The sequence below is a fragment of the Aulonocara stuartgranti genome (assembly GCF_965226115.1).
Source record: "Aulonocara stuartgranti genome assembly, chromosome: 7".
Taxonomy (NCBI): domain Eukaryota; kingdom Metazoa; phylum Chordata; class Actinopteri; order Cichliformes; family Cichlidae; genus Aulonocara; species Aulonocara stuartgranti.
The window spans coordinates 32,668,154-32,684,800 of NC_138945.1; the positions used below are offsets into that span (position 1 = coordinate 32,668,154).

The window sequence follows — 16,647 nt, forward strand, 5'->3', positions numbered from 1 at the left end:
AACACTAAATTACAGACTCAGGCAAGCACGAGCAGCCATGAACAAGCACCAGATATGTATTTAGTTCACTACCGATGTAGAGCCGAGTGTGGACAATTATTCCACACTCACAAACGCAGCAAGAATTCAAGTAATTAATCAAAGGGGAAGATTCAGCACTGAAAACAGACTCAGGCTAGATGTTTGTTCACTAGTTGCAGGACTTGCAGTGCACAGTTTATTTATCACATTGAACCAAACTGTGAATGTGAACCAAAACAGCTGCTAAGCTTCACAGTCAAAACCCTATTAGCTTGCATTTTTCTTTCTTTCAAAGTGTGTTTTTGATCACATACTGACCTTGTAAAACAGCAGTAGTGACCGAAACCAGTTTTGTTACATGCAGCCGTTCAGGAGGAGCGCCAGCGAGCCAAGGAGAAAAATGAGAACGAGGTAGAGTCTACCAGCTGCGCCAACGAGGACATGCCCGTGGAGAAGATCCTGGAAGCCGAGGAAGCAGTAGAACCTAAAACCGAGACCTACATCGAGACCAACCTCGGTGTGCCATCAAACTCGGTGAGTTTTTTTGTGTAATGCAGATTCAGATTATATGATTTTTATGTTTATATTTACACTCATAGGAGCACACACAGTGATTTATCTAGACTTACTTTGGATGGTGGGTCAGTTTTTCCACCTATTTAGTTCCCTCCATTTGATACCGTGGTTACTGCTTTGAGTTCTTTTCTCGTTCTCAGTATTTTACTCACTTGACAGGATGATTATCTGTCAACTGTTTCATCTTGGCTGGCTTCACAGCTTCAGTCACGATCACCTGAAGACATTCAGTATTCCAATGGTGTTCTCAAGAAAACCAAACTCATCCAACTCATTCAAATGTCCAGACTGAATAATCTCTCAGTTTAACTGGTTTGGGTTCATCGCAACTTGAGGATGTGAACTTATTCAAATATTTCTCCTTCCTCACCGATTAAACCTTTATCATGCTTTCCATGTCTGTGAGTCTGCTCGGTTCCACTTGTGTCCAAGTGCCAGAAATTTGATCATCGGACGTGACCGTGAGGGTCCGTACGGACTTCCGAGTGCCCGTCTATTTTTTGTGACCTGATGGACTTTTCTGCAGAGAATTTAGTTTACAGCTATGCATGTGCTCCAAGAAATTTGTTATACTTCAAAGAAATATAACAAATATAACTACCGTACTCTACCGTTTCCAGCTATCTGCGTCCATGCCAGCAATGGAATATAATCAACGCATTATCCAAACTAAGCAGTAGCAGGAGGAAGGGTTTGTTGCAGTCTGGCTAAAGTGAGTGAGTTCATGAAAGATTGATGTGTCACAATCATATCAGAGTTTCTCTTGGTCCAAAGCCAACTTGTGTGTGTTAATGGACACCATAGGCTTGTTTTCTTTGAATAAGCGAGACCCATCCAGTCGTGCACTGTTTAATGATATAATACATTTTTCTAATTCATTTAAGTTAAAATAACTGGCAATTTTTATTGAAATTGTCACTTTAAGAATAACAATACTGTGAATGCTTTTCAGCATTCACACTAATTAGTGATATGCACCATTGTTATACCGGTGGTACTAGTCATACTTAACTATTAATTTCTGATTAGCTGGAAATTAGTTGTCAATAAAAATGCCTTAGCATTAAGCACAGGTTGATTCATTTCTAGATCTCCTCTACTGTTTAAATTATTGTCAAAATGTCTTTTTTATTGCATTTATTGCTTAACACTATTGTTTTCAACATCTTGACTGGAAGCTTGAAAAACACAACATCTGTGTTCTGACTTCTTTCTTTCTTTTGTCATTTTCTTAAATGTGAAAGCTTCCCAACAGCTTTCACTTAGGAGCTCCTAGGTATTGGACAGTAAATACAATGAATCTCAGTTAAAAGGCAACTTAAAATCTCTGCATATGCATGCTAAATACTAAATGTAGTGGTTTGCAGTTAGTATAAAAGAGCTGTTCACTTTTAGATTTATGGCTTATGAGTTATATTTTAGAAATTTATGCTTCAAAAGACTCACTGGAGCTGCTCCACCATTGTCCACAAGTTGTTTTAATTCTTTCCATGTGTGAGTGCTTCATGTATTTCAGTTCTGCAGTGAAGAGTGCCAAACATATAAGTCAAGTCAGATTTGCCTGCATGTGGATACGCTTGCTGTAGTAATGTTTCACATCAACCATGTTTCAGATAAATTACACATTTTAGTTCCCTGTTTTTTAAAGCTTGCGGCTGTTTTTCTCATCTACCTGCTGCCTGATGGTAGACATGTTACTGAATATCAAATATAAATACCTTTGTTATCTCCTTCGGGGCTTTTTAGGTTACCACTTGTGGACTCAGGAACTAGCTTACCTGGTCTATTAGCTCCTTCACTCAGCTGTGTGTTTCCTCATATATGCCCCTTAGTATCAGCTGGGCACTGTGGGCTGTCTTTGACACAGTGGCGACTAGGAGTGATGAATAATGCAACAGGCAGACTGTTCCTGAAAGCATACCACAAAGCCTCAGCTTTCTCAGGAATTCTGCTGGGAAACATGGGAAACAGAGGAGCTGTGCAGAAGCCTACCAAAGGAGGCGGGGAGGGGGGAGAGATGGGAGAGTGAGACTGAATGAGGGAGGGAGAGAGAGGGGACTTCTTCTGGGATTCATCTGCTTCGGGGGAAGGAAATGTCTTGTGAAGTAAAGGTAGAAATGTGAAGGCTGTTATGTGAGTAAATGGGAGCTATTTTCGGGGGGCCAGATGGAAATGTAGGACATGAGCGTTGGCATTATAGGGAGAGGAAGGAGGAGTAGGGATTCATGGGGGAGCGGCTAGCAGCTCAGACATACTAATGCACTGAGTGTTTGGGCTCTGCCACGCTGGGTCTCTCGATGCCCGCTGCCTGCCCAACACCAAGAGGAAGATTTCTAAGGGCCTCCACAAAAGATTAGAAAACCGCAATGAAAGTGTTTAAAGGCTTGTTTTAAATGTATTCTTTGCCAACTCCTGAGCAAAATCATATTGGAAATCATATGAATATGCTGAAAATAGTTTTAAAAATTAAATGTAATGCATTACACCGATGAATGTATCAAAGGCAATTTGGGATTCAGTATTCTGCCCGAGGACACTTTGGTCATGTGAAGTGAAGGAGCTGGAGATCAAACCACTAACCTTTTTATTGGTAGTCACCTTCCTTTACCTTCTAAGCTACAAACAGATATCTGCCTGTTAAATACACAAATATTCAGGGTCATCAAGGGTCAAGAGCTTTTTGGTTTCTTTTTGTTGTCTGTTTGTAGCCAAAGTTTAATCGATGCATGGAAATAAATAAAATAAATGTCTGCATTGAAAGCAAGACAGAGGAAAGGTATTTATCGAAATATAATCTCACGAATATTAGCTATTGTTAGAGATTTAAATATTTATCAACTGAATCTTCTCTCATGAGCAGTGAGTAGCTAATGGAATAGAGAGTCCAATATCCTCACGCTGGAAGCCGTGAAAAATCCCCACTGCCCCCAGAGGCAAAGTCATCATACTAGTCAATGGGCTTAGCAAAAAGATAAAGTGTAACAGAGTCTAACAAGGCTAAACACTGTTGCCAGAAGAATAAACAGAAGTTGTTCTTTAATTATCTTCAACCATAAAAAATCTTTCATAATGTTAGCTGTGTTTGCACTTAATGTTACCAAGCTACTGTAAGATATATGTGAATATATATATAAAAGTGGTACAGGGCTTCTTCATGATGATGAAAGCAGCGGAAAACCTCACAAAGGTGAACTGGATTCCAGGCTATTGGTAGGAGATGCCCAGCAACAATTGGTGTCACTCAGTTTGTCCACCAACCAAGTATTGGTAGCCTGGGCTGTGGTGGGCATTTAAAATTCTTAGCCACTACTGTATATAAACCCTAAACCAGGACATTAAGTATAGCTGGATATGACGAGGAATAAAAAATGAAATATAATTTTGTTTTTTGATTTGAGTGAGCGGATCCTTTAATTGAAGTGAAGCCTGCAATGTTGGCAGAGGCTTGGCATGCATTCTGTCCTGACCACAAGGACTCCTCTGCTATCCAAATGCTGTTCCCCTGCCTCCCCCCTACCAGGTCTCCATTGAGAACCAGTGCTCCATGTTGTAATTAATCACATGACCTGGGTCATGAGTGTACACCATGAATAGGCCACCGCCACTGTCTAATGGTCGGGGTCTGGCCAAGCTGAATAAGGTGTGTTTATCTCATGCTGACCTAGAACAGGAGTTAAACAGTCGTTAGTAATATGCCTTTAGTCAGTGAGAGAGAGGTCTTCTTCTAAGTAGGAAGGGCAGAGGGGAAAATGTTATCATTCACTAATCCTTAGGGTTTACTTCCATTTTATACATCCCATTTTCTTTCTTTTTTGTGTTATTTCTTGCTGTTATTTCTACTATATTTGAATTACTTTATGGAGAATTTTAATAAAAGGTCTTATCTTTCTGTTAACTGTAATTATGACATATGAAGAAAGGCTTTTTTTTGTTGTTGTTTTTTTTTTTTTTTAAATCTAAAAAGTGGGACACTTGAGTAATTCATTTTTATCCTGATCTGTGTGAGTACCCAATTTTCTCTCTGTTGTCACTCTAGTACAGTGTGGTTCAAGCACAATAATGAAAGACTGAAGAGCAAATCTTTTGTCTCCCCATGAAAATTTCATAGGGAAGAATGCAAGTTGCTAATCGACCGCAGCAGTGGAAGGGTGTCTTGCTAGAAACACTTTGATTTGCCTGGATTGCAGACAGTTTTGTTTGTGGCAGACGTATAAAAAAATGCCTAAATAAGCTACCCCCCCCCCCCCCCCCAAAAAAAAAAACAAAAACAAAACCCAAAACAAAAAAACAGTAAATGTCCGTTTATGACCTTACTCTCTGTGTCAGGTGGGTTTTTTGGTGTTCTTGCTGTTTTTCCTCCACATTTTTTGCCACTAATCTCCAAATTAAAAGAAAAAGTAGTCTTTCTACCTAACCTGTGAGATATTTTTTTTTTTATAACTGTAGAGGTTATCCTTTCATGGGTCAGGGGCTGATAACATCCTAAAGTCCACTCTTTGGCTTGAACAGTAAGTACAGTAGATGTAATGCTGTACTTAGATGAATTGTTTGAGGAAGTTGTAAGCCCCTCTCCTCGTCATCTTCACAGACGGTGACAAAGAAACCAGGTCAGTCTAAACACAGCTAAGATAGCCATGCAACATTCATAAGGTTTGCCATGTTTAACGAGAACCCTGGGACTTGTATTCTTACGGGGAGCGGTGGCTCAATTGTGGCGCACGCTGAAGCCCCCTGTGGTTTTTATTTGTTTTTTGGCGGGCTGTGCCCTTTGGAATGAATTAACCGGATCTGTTTATGTTTTGGGGAGGAAGCGCAGTTCACGAAAACTGTCGTACTGAGCTGCGGCGTCCACATCTCCCACGGAGATCAGATGCTGAAATATTCATAAGGTGCCTGTTTTCTTTCTCTCCCTGAAGAAAAAAAAACAAGATGACTTACAGTTTTCAAAACAGTGTAGGCTTTGTGTCTGGTTTAAGTTTTTCAGATTTGAGCTGCGTATTTGTGATGCTCTGCAGTCAGTGTGTTAGTTTCACACCGCAGGGAGGGAATGTAGTGGAGAGGATGGGATAGTCTTTGCCCTGTGTTTTATAAAAGGAGAATGTGAGTGAAGAGATATTTTCTCCTTCATCTTGAGCTAATCTCCTCTGGAGAGCTGCAGTTGATGTCAGGATCCTCCTAGCTTTTAGCATCGATCTGTGGGATTTGGAGGAGAAGTTGGGGAGAAGTTGCTAACTGTTTTTGTCAGAGGGCGAGTTCATGTGGAGCTACTTAGAATTTAGGGATGCTGACTTGATTTAAAATTATGCACAAAAGCATGTTCACAAAGCCTTTGTTTACACACACGCATATCAAGAGTAGCATGTGTACTCTTGGGATGGCTGTGAATTACTTGTCAGAGAATGGCAGTATTGTTGTGGATTTTTTTAACCCAAAGCCCAGATGGAGTTACAGTTTACTGAGTTAGTCATGGAGCATGTATGCATTGCATTAGTATTCTACCGCTACTCCCCAAGGGTCAAAGAACAATACTTTTGAATCAAATGTGACAGGAGAACAAGTCCTTGTCTTTGCAATTTTGCATTCATTGCATGCAGAAGTTGTCTTCTTCTATAAAGAACACACTTATCATTAGATATACATTAGCAGATAAGGATCAAATCTGGCTTTGTTTTCACCTCAACTTCAGTTTGTATGTTAAAAAAAAAAGCTCTAAATAAAAGACATGCATTTATTTAGGCTCATACCATTATTTTGTTGACTAAAGCTAAAAAGGTGCACACATTCTTTTCCCTTTCATTTTTTTGGTGAGCGGGAAACGTTTGTTTTCAGGAATTACATTTTGTATGCTGCGTTGTCTATCAATGGACAAGTTTTTTTTGCTCTTGGTGCAGCTATGACAACTTCTATAAAAGCAATTTTGGCAGTTTGCCGGTCTGGAGCTTTCAGGTGCGTGTTAACACAATACCACAGTCTTCCCAGTGGGGAGCAGACGTCCCAGCAAAATCACCCCAAGGGCAGATGATGCACTGCACAAAGATCTCAGACAGGCCTCAGTTAGCGTGCTAAATGTTGAAGTTCATAACAAAAGACCGAACAAGTATGGCCTCTTCACTCTTCAAAGAACATGACAGAATGGCTTAGGTCCGTGAGGTTGCAACTGAACAAACCTCGAGATGAAAACCCCAAGCAATGCCATTTGGACAGAGTGTTTGGCCATAATGCACGGCATCACATTTGGTGAAAACCAAACACAACACCTCATACCAACTGTCAAGAAAAGAAGTGGAGGCATGATGATTTGACCTGGGGACCTTTCTGTCCTTGGGTCAACGATGAACTCACGATGAAATGTGAGGCCATTTGTCTGACTGCTAGAGCTTCCGGTTATGTGACCAAAATTTGGTCGTATATAACTGGCCAGCAACAAGACCACAACAGATTGGCTGAAAAAAAATATTTCAATTGTTGCATTGGCCCACAAATCTGTGGAAATATCAACTCAACTGAAATATTGTGGTGGGACCTAAAGAGAGCTGTGCATAAACAAATGCTCTTAATGAACTGCAGCAACGTAGTGAAGAAAGGCAAGGCAAGGCAAGTTTATTTGTATAGCACAATTCAACAACAAGGTGATTCAAAGTGCTTTACAGAGACATTAGAAACAAGAACAAATAAAAAGCATGATTTAAAATTGATTAAAACAAGCAAATAAACTAACTAACTAATTAACAAACAAACAAACAACAGTATATAAAATCAAAACAGATAAAATCAGAACAGTAGATAAAATCAGTAGTTAAATGTAAGTTTTGAAATTTAAGCTTAAAGTGTGGATTTGGTGCTTTATTCAAATGCAGCTGAGAACAGGTGAGTCTTCAACCTGGATTTAAATAAACTGAGTGTTTCAGCTGATCTGAGGCTTTCTGGGAGTTTGTTCCAGATATAAGGAGCATAAAAGCTGAATGCAGCTTCTCCGTGTCTGGTTCTGACTCTGGGAACTGATAAAAGACCGGATCCAGATGACCTGAGGGATCTGGATGGTTCATACTGGGTCAGGAGGTCATTGATGTATTTTGGTCCTAAACCATTCAGAGCTTTATAGGCCAGCATCAGAACTTTAAAGTCTATCCTCTGACGGACAGGCAGCCAGTGTAAGGACCTCAGAGCTGGACTGATGTGGTCCACTTTTTTGGTCTTAGTGAGGACTCGAGCAGCAGAGTTCTGAATGAGCTGTAGTTGTCTGACTGATTTTTTAGGTAGACCTGTAAAGATGCTGTTACAGTAATCAAGCCTACTAAAGATGAATGCATGGACTAGTTTTTCCAGGTCCTGTTGAGACATCAGATCTTTTATCCTTGATATATTCTTGAGGTGATAGTAAGCTGACTTTGTTATTGTCTTAATGTGTTTTTCTAAGTTTAGGTCTGCATCCATCACTACACCGAAATTTCTCGCCTGGTTTGTGGTTTTTAGATGTATAGATTGAAGTTCTCTGGTGACCTGTAATCGTTTTTCTTTGGCGCCAAAGACTATTACCTCAGTTTTGTTTTTGTTTAGCTGGAGAAAATTGTGGCACAACCAGTCATTGATTTCCTCAGTGCATTTACCAAGAGCCTGTACAGGGCCTCGGTCTCCTGGTGACATTGTGATATATATTTGTGTGTCATCTGCATAGCTGTGATAGTTTATTTTGTTGTTGTTTATAATCTGTGCCAGTGGGAGCATGTAAATGTTAAACAGAAGGGGTCCCAAGATGGAACCTTGGGGAACTCCACATGTGATACTTGTCTGCTCAGATGTGAAGTTACCTATTGATACAAAGTATTTCCTGTTTTCTACGTATGTTTTGAACCAGTTTAGTACAGTTCCTGAAAGACCTGTCCAGTTCTCCAGTCGTTTGAGTAATATGTTGTGGTCAACTGTATCAAATGCTGCACTGAGATCCAGTAAAACTAAGACTGACATTTTTCCACTGTCTGTATTCAGACATATGTCATTGAACACTTTGGTCAGAGCGGTTTCAGTGCTGTGATTCTGTCTAAAACCTGACTGGAAGGCATCGTAGCAATTATTCTGTTTTAAGAAGTAACTGAGCTGTTGAGAAACTGCTTTTTCAATGATCTTACTTAAAAACGGGAGATTTGAAAGGACCCAAATTCATCCACGATGATGTTGAGAGGTGTTATTTGAAGTCATTTCTGCCAAATGTGGTTATCAGCATAATTACACAATCATTATTAGAAGCACTACTGTGAGCACATTGGTTTACCTTTTTACAAAGCCGTTCCTGGTACTGTGATAAAGTCCTCTTTGAGCTCCTAACCACTTGCTCTGTAGTAAAGTGTCAGTGGAGCCTCTCAAGGGCCTCTTGAGCTCTACTAGCTGTCAGAGAGGCTGATTTGTGTTTTGGCTAAAAGGTCCCCAAAGAAAGAGTCAGCTCAGCGAAAGTTGTTTTTTCACTGACAGCTCTCTGCAGGTATTTCCTCCACAAGCTGAGACAGAATCACTGTTTGTTTTTTCACCGTACCTCTTTAGAAGATATTATTCACGGCGGGCACTCATGTTGGTGTCAGTGTGTGTGTGATTACGTAGTTATAGGTACTGTGCCATGAAAAAAGCCCCTTACTGATTTCTTATTTTTTTTGCACTTTTGTCACAGTTACATGTTTCAGATCATAACACAAATTTTAATATTAGACAAAGATATACTGAGTAAATACAAATGGAGTTTTAAAATCAATATTTTAAATTTACTAACCCTTTAAAACCTGAACCATGAAATAACTGCCAGAAATCTATAGAAAATCTCTCTACATAAATATATATAAAAAAATATTTGATATATCAAATTTTAATCTGCATATGTATGAGTTTTAATTTGTATTACATTTGCTACATTAGCCATATTTTTGCAATTTAGTCATTAAAAATGTGTTAAAAAATGTGTTATGCCAATTATATTTTATAGGGTTAAAAAAGTCACGCTGATGATATAGAAGTCTCAAAAACTCACAAAAACACATGCATCAAATACGATACGCTTGGCTTTAAAAGGTTAAGGAAATCGAAACCTTCCTTGCACCATGTGAAAAAGTAATTGCCCCCTAAACCCTAATACCTGGTTGTACCACCATTGGTAGCAAGTGTGAGAAATATGCAAAAGAACTAAAAAATCAGGAAGGGTGGGGAAATACGTTGTCATAGCACTGTAGCTCAATTATGCCCTAGCACAAGGCTCTCAGCCAAAAGACACAAAGCTGTAGCTTGCCTCCACCAGTGTATGAATGTGAGAGTGAATGAATAGTGGTATTGTAAAGCGCTTTGGGTGCCTTGAAAAGCGCTATATAAATCCAATCCATTATTATTATTATTATTATTAAGCTAACATTTCAATCTTATTTAATTCACACTGTAGTTGATTTTCTGACTTATTTTAACCTGTTCTATCTTTGTCTCTCGTCCCCTGCAGCCCAACGACCCAGTGACAAATATCTGTCAAGCAGCTGACAAACAACTTTTTACCCTGGTTGAGTGGGCTAAAAGAATCCCCCACTTCTCTGAGCTGCCGCTGGACGACCAGGTCATCCTTCTACGAGCAGGTCTGTTGAGCTGACTTAAGTATTTTGCATGATCTAACCAGCAAACAATTTGCAGTGATTGGCAGTGATGATATATAATTAACAGGATATGGGTTGGAATCAATGGTCATTGTTATATGAATAAATTGAATCAAATTTGCTGGTTCAACAAACCACTGATTACTCAGTGTAAGATGTATTGTATTATGCCCACTGACTGTGTATTAAAAAGGCAAGTAATTGCTGCTGTTTAAAATAACAAGGATTAAACAAAAATAAAAAATAAAAATAACAGAATCACAGGACATTGTTTTCATTGTTAAATAAGTCACATTTGTAGATACAACAGATGCCCATGAACATTAATAATATAGTCAGAAAAAAAGAGAACACTGGATACCTCTCGGTCATGTGACTGATGCAAGAGACAGACCCAGAGTCTCTTCATGCATCTGCTGTATGAGGAAAAGCAAGCATCACAGAAGCAGCGATGTAAAACGGAGAGTGAATCATCTGTCACTTCTGCTACAGTCACTAACGTCACATGCAGGAAGGTCTTTTGGGTTCTCCCAACACATTGCCCTTGTTGCTTGCTTGTCACTCTAAATTACACCATTATTTTCTAAATCCTCCTCCAGGAAAAAAAAATGCTATAACGCACCCATCCCTTACCCTAAAAAAACAAATAAAATAAATAAATCCTCCCATCATTCTTATCCTTTGCACATATAAAAAGATGGAAAGACTTCAGCAAAGCGGGGAGAGAGACATTATTCGGCAACGCTCGTCTCTGCTCTCAGGTTTTCTATAAATAACCGCTTTAGTTCTGCTGTATCACAGATAAAAGCATCCCGGCTCCGCTCATACCCAACTCAACTCTGGGGAGAAGAGGCGGGTGTTGCCAGGCAGAACAGTTAAAGGAGCCCTGTCACTCAAACGGCAGCGTCTTGTGTCTTCGGCGCTCCGTGTCAAGCCCCCTGCTTTGGCGCATCAAGCCTGTTGTCTTTATTGCGATGGCAGGCGCAGTTCATCCCGTTTACACGCTTGTCTCTTTAGAAAGCATGATTCAAATGTCTTAGTAATAACCTGATGCCTGTGCTTGAGAAAGCTGCATGCTTTTAGTGCGCAGCTTAATTGATTCATTGGAATTCCCTCCTTTGTTGTCAGTTTCATTTTGCTCGAATGCTGTGTGAACTTTTGTACTGGGGATTTCGGAGAGTGTGAGTGGTTTTATTTCTCATACTTTTTTCTCAGTCCCTCTCCTCATCTCTTTCTCAGGTTGGAACGAGCTCCTCATTGCATCATTTTCGCACCGCTCGATAGCGGTTAAAGACGGGATTCTGCTGGCAACGGGGCTGCACGTTCACCGCAACAGTGCCCACAGTGCCGGAGTGGGAGCCATCTTTGACAGGTTACTAAATTTTCTTGGACTTAGTGACATCTAAATTCATGTAGAAACTGCACCAAAAACTTTTGTAAATAATATATTAGGTAGCACTTTCTAAAGGTGTGCTCGAGTAGCATGTAATGCAACCTGAAAGTAGTGCTTTGATAATATTGTGATTTATAAAGGTGGCCTATTTTTTAAGTTAATAAAAGTTAAAGAGTTAGAAAAGTATTAGTCTTACCGATACTCATATTTAGTATCAGCCGATATTTTGTTTAACATCAAGGGACACAAAACATTTGTTAAGTGTATTTATTTATTTATAAGTCCTTACTAAGATGTTGTAGAAATTTAAAAATAAACTTGTTTCATTGTTACAAAAACATTTGGATTAGTCCTTTATTCTCTGCCTAACTTTTGTCAGATCAGCTGATTTGGCGGTCTAAACACATTGCATTAGAGAAGTTGTAGAGGGCCCCCTGGTGGACAAACTATGCAGCATCAATCTTGTAACATGGTTAAAGTTAGTTCTCCTGTTTCTTCATATATTTTAAATTTTTTATTTATCGGCTGTTTAAAAATACTGATATCAATATAATGGCAAATGAGTAATATCAGCCAATAATATCGGCTCATCGGTGTATCAGTCTCTCTCCTGATAACACGTTAGCATTAGAAACTCAGACTAAAACTCAGAGCAAAGTCTTTGTCAGCTGTGAAATCCCATGAGGTTTTGATACAGCACAAATATTGCCAATGTGGAATAATAACTGTAACAATTCCAGTGTGTCTTTGTGAGCTGGATGTACACGCTGTTGTGTCGTACAGGCTCCCTTTAATTGGCACTTGGGCAATTTACATCTGTAGTTGTTTTTCTTGGCCTTAATTCATTAATTATACTGCATTTTGTGGCATATTTTCAGTTGCATCTGCAATGCAAAGCAGCACTCTTTCACAGCATTCTTCCATTATGATTTGTTCTTAACATCACTTCCCCCAAAATCCAAACAACGGATGTTGATCCAATTCAAGAGACAAGCTCCTTGCGTTCTGCTGTGCCAGACATTGGATTTTTGTTGTATATTTGTCTTTTAGTCCAACTTCAAGCTTTGTGCTGCAGGGACCAGCTGTGATAGGCAAACACAGACACATGATCAAGTGCTGATTTAGAGAGTGCCTAAATTGCTTTTGCTTTGCGTTTTATATTGGCAGAGTATGCATTTTAAATGTCATAATTGTGGGAAGACAAAATTCTGATCGAGATTAAAATTCTATTAAATGTCCACCCCTTGTAGAATATTTCATGTAACATTGAATCGAAACAATGAAATGTTACACAAAATGGGGAATGCCAAGCAGCACAGGCACAATTGATTGACTCCAATATATAAAATATTTACGCCGGTACACAACAGGGGTCACACAGAACCTCTCATATCTTATATAGACAATCCATGCACCATAGAGTCACAGCGCAGCTGGATGCAGGAACCACCCTTATGAAAGTTTGTCAAACGTATAAGAAAAATATATCTTACATTTTGTTTGTATTGGTTTGGGATTTTTTGTAAATATATATTTTTTAAACTACGTTACTCTTGAACAGTTCTGGTCATGGATTGTTATTATATTTTGAAAATTAAAAACTGCAAATGAAGCGCATGTTTCCTTGCACAGTTTTGGAGCCAGCAGAGAATTTGCAGCTGCACGTGCTGTCATCAGACTCAGTCAAGCCACAGTCAAACTTTGAGTACTTTCTTTGTGTCTCCCTTCTTGCGCCTCTGATCAGCAGCCTGTGCGCTCAGTCATCAGCGTTCACAGCCACAGGACATATTCCATCTCTTTATTAACTGTGGCAAGCATTAAGATGCAGAGAACTGATAATGTTTCTTTATCTGGTCCACTGTCTCTTCTCCATACAAATGAAGAGACTGATCAACTTAAACGCTTGAGTCCCTTTCCTCTCTCTCTCCCTCTCTGTCTTTTTTTAAGCTCTGTTGTTCCTCCTTAGAGCAAATTGAATTAGAATGAGCTAAGAGCCACAATTGACTTTACTATCTGGGCGCGAGGAGCAGAAAGAAATGGAGTGAGAGGGAAAATAAAGAGTGCCAGGGAGAGGGTGTGACCGAGTCAAAGTGGGGTGAGGAGTTCGAGCGACTCCACACGCCACCACTCCCACCCGTGATGTCACACACAGACAGTGGGAGCACTGGTGTTAGATTACAGCTTGTGTTTACTCTGCGGCTTTCGTTTTATGAAAACCATGTACTAAATATAATTACTTTGCAGGGCTGTAAACTTTTCCACTGATCTAACTGTGCCAGTGTGGGCCCAGAGTAAGCTTGTGTGCATGTTTTTTCAAATAGAGGCAAACTTGAAAGTGGTTAAAACCGTATTTGCAATGCACCAGTCAAGAATAATGTGTCATTTGCAAAAATAAAAAAAAAAAATCCAGTTAAGTGTGATCTTTAATTTTCTGCCACTGGTTTAGTTTCATTTTACACAAATATTGCCTATTAGCCAAGAATTAAATATTCTTGACATAGTATTTTAACCTGAGTAGCATCTCTGACTGTCTCCTGTTGCTTTTGTGCAGAGTGCTGACAGAGCTGGTGTCAAAGATGAGGGACATGCAGATGGATAAGACAGAACTGGGGTGCCTTCGAGCTATTGTCCTTTTCAACCCAGGTAACCATTGTGTATATTATATAAAAGCTTTCATTTGCTGTTTGTACAATGCAAACTCTTGTTTCTTTTTTCTCTTTTTTTTAGTTTCAACTTTCATTAAAAAAAAAAAATAAATATATATATATATATACAGTAATGTAAAATGACTAAAAATCTTTTAGAGAAATGGGTCATCAAACTACTGCGCTGTGTAATTCTTCCTTCGGAGTAATTGTTGTATACTGGCTTTTTTTTTTCTTTCTGAACATCAGCGTATTCCAGTGAAATGCAACTTTTATTAAAAGTATAAAGATCTTGTGCACTGTGGCGTGGTGCTGCTACTGTTTCTAGCTATAATCAGCCGACACAGACGTTGCAGGAATAGAATATGAGTCACTGAGGACTCGAAGCGTAACGCTTAGTCAACACAAACTCTTCAACTTTGATTATTAAACCTTATCCCACAGCAGGCTTAAAATAGAACATCACAAATGTGTCTTATTCTCATTGGCTCAGCTTTCATTTGGCTTTAATCAATTCCAGTGGGAACAACTTTTCACATTGGGGAAATGGTCTCAAAATGCTGCCAGACTTTTGTTAAAAGTAAATATAACGTATTTAGATTCAAGAACGCTGTTGCGTTGTGCATCACTTATGTCTCAGCTCTGGTATCTCAGCTTGTAATGGAAACTATCTCCTTGAGTTGACCTTGATTCTCTCAAGGCACCATTTTCACTTGAAATTGATGAATTCTCATTTATTTTGTAATTTGCCAACCTTGTGTAAATTTTACTACGTTCCCCCGCAAAGGTCCAAAGAAAGAGTGCGCTCTTTAATTGAGGCCCGTGTCTTGCCAAGGCACTTCTGCTATGAGTGTGCTGTTCTGTATTTAAACCTTATCCAAATGGAATCTAAGTGGACTGAACTAACCCATGAATGTGACCCAGGTTTTTAGTGACTCAGTAAGGGAGGCTCCCTGAATCTCTCTGGGGCTCTGCGGATCTGCTCACCCTGGACACACTGATCCTCTGTGTTTCACATTTTGTTCAGGCCATACCCAGACCCACTGGCCCCTGTTCACTTTTCCGCCTGATTCCTTGTTAATTAGGGGTTTGCAAGACTACACTGACTGGAGAAAAAACATACGGTGGTGGGGGTGAAGGGAACAGCAAGGCAAAAATGGCCCTCAGTCCTTTTCTTTCACACACTGTGTGATCTGGTCCAGCCATTAACAACCAATGTACATTCATTGATTGTCAACTTCACAATGCTTTGTTCGTCAGAAATGTTAATCAAAGATGAGTCCAGTGAAGCTTAAATTGGTGCAGCTTGAGAATTGCGGTCTTAATTGGACTAGCCCAGAATGTGGAGATGCTTTTCCATATTGAGTTATGCTAGTTTTTCCACTGGGCAAAAGTGCAGATTTGAAAGCTTTTTCACGCCTACTTGTTTACTTCTTTGGGGTTTTTTTTCTTTTTATAGTGAAGAAGAATGTCCAGTTGTGTACAAATAACAGCAGCACAGCCTAGCCACGTGGTGTAGTGAATTCTTTTGTTCTTTCTGCCACTCTCCGCAGACTCTAAAGGTCTGTCCAACCCAGGCGAAGTAGAAGCTCTGAGAGAGAAAGTCTACGCGTCTTTAGAGGCCTACTGCAAACAGAAATACCCAGAGCAGCCTGGCAGGTAAGATCATAAACACCGAGCCCTTATTGTTACATTACCAGTTTGCGGTGCTGAGAAAATCAAGAGCACGAGTGTGTTTATTGTTGCAGCTGTTATTAACATTTAAAGTCTCAACCCAGACAGCCTCTCATGAGGTAGAAGTCAAAGAAAAAAGCTTGAAGTACATCCACACAAGAAACGTGTTTTATCAGTAGCTTTGAGTTCACCGTGTTATCAGTTTTGACATAGACTGTATATCAAAAATTGATGTTGTGAATTGGTATATGAATCATTGACAGAATTTGGATTTTTTTTAAACCAAATGTGACCGTATTAGTTGAGTTGATACAGTAGATGATGTTTTAACTTATAGTATAAGCTTGATTTATGTGATACTAATTCTTTGTGTTTTTTTAATGGGATGGCAATTTTGGTCATCAAAAACAAGGGGGGTATAGATATTTACTACATTTGGTTGCAAACATGTTGGGCATGTTATCATGAGGGTATATGGGGACTGGTTAGCTTTTGGAATCTGCCTCAAGTGGTTGTGTCAGGAATTGCAGTTTCTGGCACATCTGTGGCTTTTTCGTGGCTATTTTCAGCTTGAAAGTTTGCTGAAACCCATCTACAGCTGCATAAAAAACTATTAAAATTATTATTGTGTGATAGTTTTGCACTGAAGTTTTGCCATTTGCTCAAAACAGGTTTTTCTTAGTCTTATATTTAATGTGAGGCCTGTGTGTGCAAGCATCAC

General features: G+C 39.4%; 1 protein-coding gene across 12 annotated transcripts in view; it reads left to right on the forward strand.

The window, feature by feature from the left end:
- Window positions 1-16,647, forward strand: part of rxraa (retinoid X receptor, alpha a) — a 223,862-nt gene that overhangs the window by 202,322 nt on the left and 4,893 nt on the right. For 9 of the 12 annotated variants that reach the window (XM_082538863.1, XM_082538869.1, XM_082538868.1 and 6 more), the window contains 5 exons: window positions 371-555; window positions 10,067-10,196; window positions 11,454-11,586; window positions 14,159-14,250; window positions 15,806-15,911. In XM_082538863.1, the coding sequence (XP_082394989.1) occupies window positions 371-555; window positions 10,067-10,196; window positions 11,454-11,586; window positions 14,159-14,250; window positions 15,806-15,911 (646 nt within the window). The remainder of the gene's footprint in view (window positions 1-370; window positions 556-10,066; window positions 10,197-11,453; window positions 11,587-14,158; window positions 14,251-15,805; window positions 15,912-16,647) is intronic. The other 3 variants (XM_082538870.1, XM_082538873.1, XM_082538865.1) reach the window with 1 other exon arrangement.